Genomic DNA, 6407 nt, shown 5'->3' on the forward strand with positions numbered 1-6407 from the left:
ACATAAATGTAGACAAGAGGACATGACCACCATAATAAAAAGGAGAAGATGGAGATGGATTGGACATGTTCTGAGAAGAGAACCAGACTCTATTGTGAAGACTGCCCTCCACTGGACACCCGAAGGACGTCGCAAAAGGGGCAGACCTAAAGTGACCTGGAGACGCACAGTAGAGTCTGAAATGAAGTCCTGGAATCATTCGTGGGGAACGCTGACCAAGATGGTCCAAAACAGACAGAGCTGGAGATCATTTGTTGCTGTCCTAAACGCCAGATGGCGTAATGGGTAGTAAGTAAGTAAGTTCTCCAAAAACTAGCTGTTACTACTACTACTACTACTACTACTACTACTACTACTACTACTACTACTACTACTACTACCACTACTACTACTACTACTATTACTACTACTACTACTACTGCTACTACTGCTACTTCTGCTGCTGCTGTTGTTGCTGCTGCTGCTGCTGATGCTGATGCTGATGCTGCTGCTGCTGCTGCTGATGATGATGATAATGATGATGATGATGATGATGATGATGATGATGATGATATTATTATTATCATTATTATTTTAATTGCGAGTATTATTATCATTATCATTATTATTACTATTACTATTATTGTTATTATTATTATTATTATTAATTATTATTATTATTATTATTATTATTATTATTAATAATAATAATAACAATAGTAATGACAGTAATATGACAGACCAAAATTTGATACTGATACAGATATGAGAACTATTGCTAGTCCTTTTCTCAAGTCTTTCCGCTACATGTTTATGTTGGACGCACGCCATTAATTGCGCCTTATGTAATAATCAAACGCATATTTTGTTACTATGGTGTTGCTGTCGTTTTCTCTCACATCCCCGATGAAGCCCGAACAGCGAGAAGCGTCGTACTTATTTTCTACTTTTACAATGTCATAAAATTTCAAAACTGTTAATGCTAAGTCTGATTTACTTCCTTGTTTTCCTTTTCGTACCTACAAAAATGATGAGCTGGCACCACAAAATCATTCTGATTTATTACATGAGTATAATATTCCATCTTGAGATTTATGATCTGTTAATTTAAAAAATGTAAAAAAAAAAAAAAACTGTGCCTTGTAAAACTTTTTTCCTTCATGAGGCGTTTTTGACAGGTGCTCGAGATCCATTTCTTCCCACTGCATTTAAGTTTAAGAGAAGTGCTTATATCGACCACGCTTGAATCTGCTCTAAAAACTTATTTTTGAAAATAAATGTCTCTTAACATACTATTCTTCTTCCATCAGCAAGTGTGATCAGTAATTACAATGTCTTTTCTTGTAGGCCTATGTGTTTTTCGGCAGATAAAGGTGTATATAATGTGTATGTGAAAGAAGTGTTGTACAATGAACAGGCCAATATGCATAAAACATTAATTTTAAATCTTATTTTATTGCCAGGGGCCTAGATTCAGGAGTCGGCGCTTTAGATATGATCTTCATTCTTCTTTTTCTTCTTCTTCTTCTTCTTCTTCTTCTTCTTCTTCTTCTTCTTCTTCTTCTTCTTCTTCTTCTTCTTCTTCTTCTTCTTCTTCTTCTTCTTCTTCTTCTTCTTCTTCTTCTTCTTCTTCTTCTTATCACTATTATTATTATTATTATTATTATTATTATTATTATTATTATTATTATTATTACAACGAGGAGGAGGAGGAGGAGGAGGAGGAGGAGGAGGAGGCAACAAAGACGACGAGGACACTAAAAATGTAACACAGCACAGCATAAAAAGATAACTTAATTTGGTAGGCCACTTAACCTTTTCTCAAGACTCCACTGGAATCCTTCTCGAATCGCAGAGACTCGATTTCAGCCAACTTTTCTTTTTGCATGTTAGCCTTAAACTTGTTGAAAGCCACAGCTGCAAAAGACAAAAAAATAAGATTTTAAAAAAATATTACCTTGTAGAATATTATGAGCAAAGTCCAGGGATTGGGGGCACTAATTGTCTTGAAGACCAACGTAACGCCTGTGCATGCCTTTGGTTTATAAGATAGAAAGGGGTATTATCTATAGTTTTCATACCAACTCTTTTATTGTTGTTTTTATGTCCCTTGTAGCCCCACTTGCAGGCTACCGTACCAGAAAACTTTCACTTCTCACATGACATTAATTAAAATTAGTACAAATGTAATATTTTGCGTAAAGCCGAGGTAAGTGTAATGCGTATGTTGTATACGCTGGAGGCACCAGAAAAAGCATTAAAAATTGTAATTGCCCCATACTTTACGACCGATTTTTGTTGTTGTTTGAAATGGTACACTGAAGTAGAGTTAGATATTGTGCATTACATGTATAAGTTTACACATACCGGTGTTTTCGTCAGTCGAACCTGCCTAAACGGAAACCTGGTAAAACGTACACCTGTCTTAACGGAATCTCCCCGCTTCCCCCTTCATAAACTCCTCTTTAATTACAGTCGAACCTGCCTTAACGGAAATATAATAAAATGATAGTATAATCAGTGAGAATCAAGCGGATAACAGCCCCCTTGATATATTCCTCTTTAACTTCCTGCATAAAACGGAAACCTGTCCAACGCGGAAAAGGAAAGAAAAACCCACTCCCTTCCGAGTGTTTCACCTGTCTAAGACGGAAAATGCTTTGCCCGCTCAGCCCTGATTTTAAACAATACTCGCAAGTTTGGTTCCGCCGGCTCTAAACTTATCCCCATAGCCATGCTGCTGAGCGAGGAAGGGGGGAGTAGGGGCTAAGATAGGTAGGGGGGGGGTGATTTGGGGGTAGATGTTACCCCATAATGTGAACCACTGTTTGACCTATTAAAAACAGAAATGTTTGAAGTTTGGACATCTCCTTTGCTTCTATCCGTAGCCCCACCCTCCAGTGTAACAAGCACAGTCAATCAATGCTACCCCTCACTGCCATCATGTAACAACGATTCGAGAAACTCTTTTCTCGGCCGGTCGTACGATCAGGGCTGCAGGCATTGGTCAAACTAATTTCACACCTCTGGCTTTTGGCTACCCAGGAAAGATTCCATGGTGGCTCGTTTCTCGGGCATTTTCACTGGCACTGTGACGGTTTCACACCCACACCACCCTGGCCATCTCATCGCTCAGGGGTAACATTGAGAAGACCTTGTTGGGGACGAACGAGCAAGCAAGAAGATTACTTCAGCTACCCTCGATCGGTCTAACTCGTGTGACCTACTCTCGCTGACTTGGCCTGGTAATAAGGTCGTCTCAGGTAACACCTCCCCTATACGTTCTTATCTAGAACGTATAGGTTCTTATACTACTCAGACTGTCTAGATCTTCCCCAAGGAGGTACGCTTGTTGTAGGGTCCTTGATCTTCCCCGAAACTGCACCCTTCCTCATCCGGGGGCATGGCGTATAGTTTAGAGCTGACCGGGCAAAATATTTTCCATCTGAGACAGGTGAAACCCGCGGAAGGGAGCGGGTTTTTCTTTCTGATCTCGCGTTGGACAGATTTCCATTTTAGGCAGATCAGGAAATTTTATCAAGGGGGGGGGGGGGGGGGGAGAGATTCGGTTAAGACAGGGCAGAAGGCAGGTTTATATATATAATGAAAAATATCATATAGGCCTACATATATATCAAATAATACACACACACACATCTAATAATATGTATGTATATATAATATTTATATGTATGTATTTTTTTTTTTAATTTAAAAAAAAAATAAAAAATATATATATATATATATATATATATATATATATATATATATATACATAATTATATATTTATATATTTATATGAGGCAACGTGGTGAAATCAGGCGCTCGTCAAAATAATGAATGTCAAGAAACTGGCATTTTTTTTCGCAGGTTTGGGAATTTTTTTCGAATGTTCGTGTTTGGCTCAACACCTTTCACGCCAATTAAAAACATATTTCTGTGTAGTTTTTACTAAAGCATGTTGATTAAAGCCATAAAAGGTGTACATTTTTCGGTTACCACGGACTATCAAGCTAAGGAAATAACTCAAATTTGGAGGCCATTTTCTTGCCAATTTTACCTCAGAAACCAGGCGACCCCCATCTGCTTCAATGGCCAATATCTTGACTTGTATCCAAGACAAAAGGATATTTTTTACACCAAAAGCAAAGTGAAAGGACAGACTTTAAGTTGGAACCAAGGAGTTTAGAACTAATGGAGCCTTCTCTCTCTCTTCGCGGCGCCACGAGCAGTACGCCGCGGTGGGGATCAAATATGGCGACCGAGTGTGGGCTAAATCACGAACTGTGGCGTTTCTTTTTATAGAATCTTATCGGGCTGGACCACGTTGTGGGGGCGGGCGGGGTGGGGAAATGCACGCAAGGAAGAGGGGATGGGGCTGAGATGAAAGAGGAGGGGGCGGGCCTTGGGGAAGGGACGAAGGAGAATGGGGAAAAATTAAATAAAATAGAGAGAGAGAGAGAGAGAGAGGAGAGAGAGAGAGAGAGAGAGAGAGAGAGAGACAGACAGACAGACAGACAGACAGACAGACAGACAGACAGACAGACAGACAGACAGACAGACAGACAGACAGACAGAGAGAGAGAGAGAGAGAGAGAGAGAGAGAGAGAGAGAGAGAGAGAGAGAGAGAGATTGTGATCAACTGACGGGCTGACGGATAATGACAGGGAGAAAAAAAAATTTTGTGTGTGATACGGACAGTTCAATTCTTTAAGAGTTTTATGTTATAATCTAGTTTAAAAATCAAAAAGATGTGCAAAATAAGAAGAAAACTTGTCCGAGTAACATAAAATTATCAAACATACCAAATTATAAAGACAATCTTTCAAGATGCTAAAATATTTAATTATAAGAAATGGATAAAAATATACTTTTAAACTGAATTTAAGATACCGGTATTATGATTGCATGATTCTAGGCGTGTGCCATAACTAACTTTATGTGTAAGGAATAGCGGACACAAAAGAGGGTCGATGTTTGCTTTATCTAATTGCTAACAGTATGTCTTGGTCTATAAATAATATTATTGATCACAATAATTTTGTTTCCTGGTTTTCACAAAGTGGAGCGCACAATGATTTCAAATATTTTTTTTTTAAAGAGAGATAACAGCACCCTGGTCGCATGCATGAGGGTGGATAACCTTTGAAGGGGTTTTTTTTGTTTGTTCAGTAAAGTATGATATGGAGAGCAGCGTTTTTAGTCCCTTATTACACTACAGAGGGGGATAATTTATCTTAGTGATGACTCTTGTGTAGTAAAAATTTGTTGTTGCTTTGTTTAGTTTATTTTTTAACAGCAGAATCTTAAGTGAACCGGAATTATTGATTGTGGGATCTTAGGTGAAGACTACAACAATAGAATTAAACCGAGTATAGTTCTATCTAGCAAGACTCAAACTCTTATCCACCCCACCCTACCCTCTCCCCTCATCTGATATGGATTGGTGTTTCTTTAACATAGAAAATATTCATCATTATTGTTGTTGAGTATTGATATTATGTTCTAATGGAGCCTCTAGATATCTACATTTAGACTACAGTAGCATCCAATTTGCACACACAAAGGAAAGCAATATCTTTAATTAAAATGTATAATGTGTATATACATACACACACATAATAATTACATATACTCATAATAATTATATATATATATTTATGAATAAGAATACTTTTAAAAAATTGAGTATCTCAGTCTTTCTGCTGGGGTGTTGTATCCCTTTCAGCCTGGGTTGGCCTTGACATGTAGCGCCAGCCATATTAATGATTTAAATTGTGTTGCGGGGGGCATAGGAACACTTTCATTCAAATGTTTTAAAAGGGAAACAATTTAACTGTGAAAACTTCGGCCCACTGCAGCATCATATCGGTTCTTACACTTAAATACAACACAGGTGCAAGGCTTTTTTACTAATTGACTTGCCTAATCTCAAGGACCTCGGAATAAAACCTTCTTTCTTATCTAGATTTCAGTGCCTTAGTCGGGCAATCGCGCAGCGCAGGTAGCCCACGGTTCCGCCGCGAGAGAGGGCTCCTATCAGGCGTGCGGTGCCGCCCACAGAGCATCCTCCATTACTTTTAATCTCCTTGGTTGGAACCAATAACTCCATATGCCCTTAAATTGTCGAGCGCCTGATTCCACCACGTCGTAACACACACACACACAGACAAGGCACTCATATACGGGGACCTCACCACCCACAGAGAAGCATCCAATACTTTAAATCTCCTTCGCTTGGAACCAGAAAACGCCATAGGCCCATAAATTGTCGAGCGCTTGAATTCCACCACGTCGTGACATAGACACAGATACACACACACATACACACACACACACACACACACACACACACACACACACACACACACACACACACACACACACACACACATATATATATATATATATATATATATATATATAT

General features: G+C 38.7%; 1 protein-coding gene across 1 annotated transcript in view; it reads right to left on the reverse strand.

Moving 5' to 3' along the window:
* LOC101858453 (sulfotransferase 1A1) overlaps positions 1–6407 on the reverse strand; it is a 20564-nt gene that overhangs the window by 5184 nt on the left and 8973 nt on the right. The window contains exon 5 of the mRNA XM_013081303.2: positions 1795–1896. Coding sequence (XP_012936757.1) covers positions 1795–1896 — 102 coding nt within the window. The remainder of the gene's footprint in view (positions 1–1794; positions 1897–6407) is intronic.

Source organism: Aplysia californica, unplaced genomic scaffold (genome assembly GCF_000002075.1).
Source record: "Aplysia californica isolate F4 #8 unplaced genomic scaffold, AplCal3.0 scaffold00006, whole genome shotgun sequence".
NCBI classification, from domain to species: domain Eukaryota; kingdom Metazoa; phylum Mollusca; class Gastropoda; order Aplysiida; family Aplysiidae; genus Aplysia; species Aplysia californica.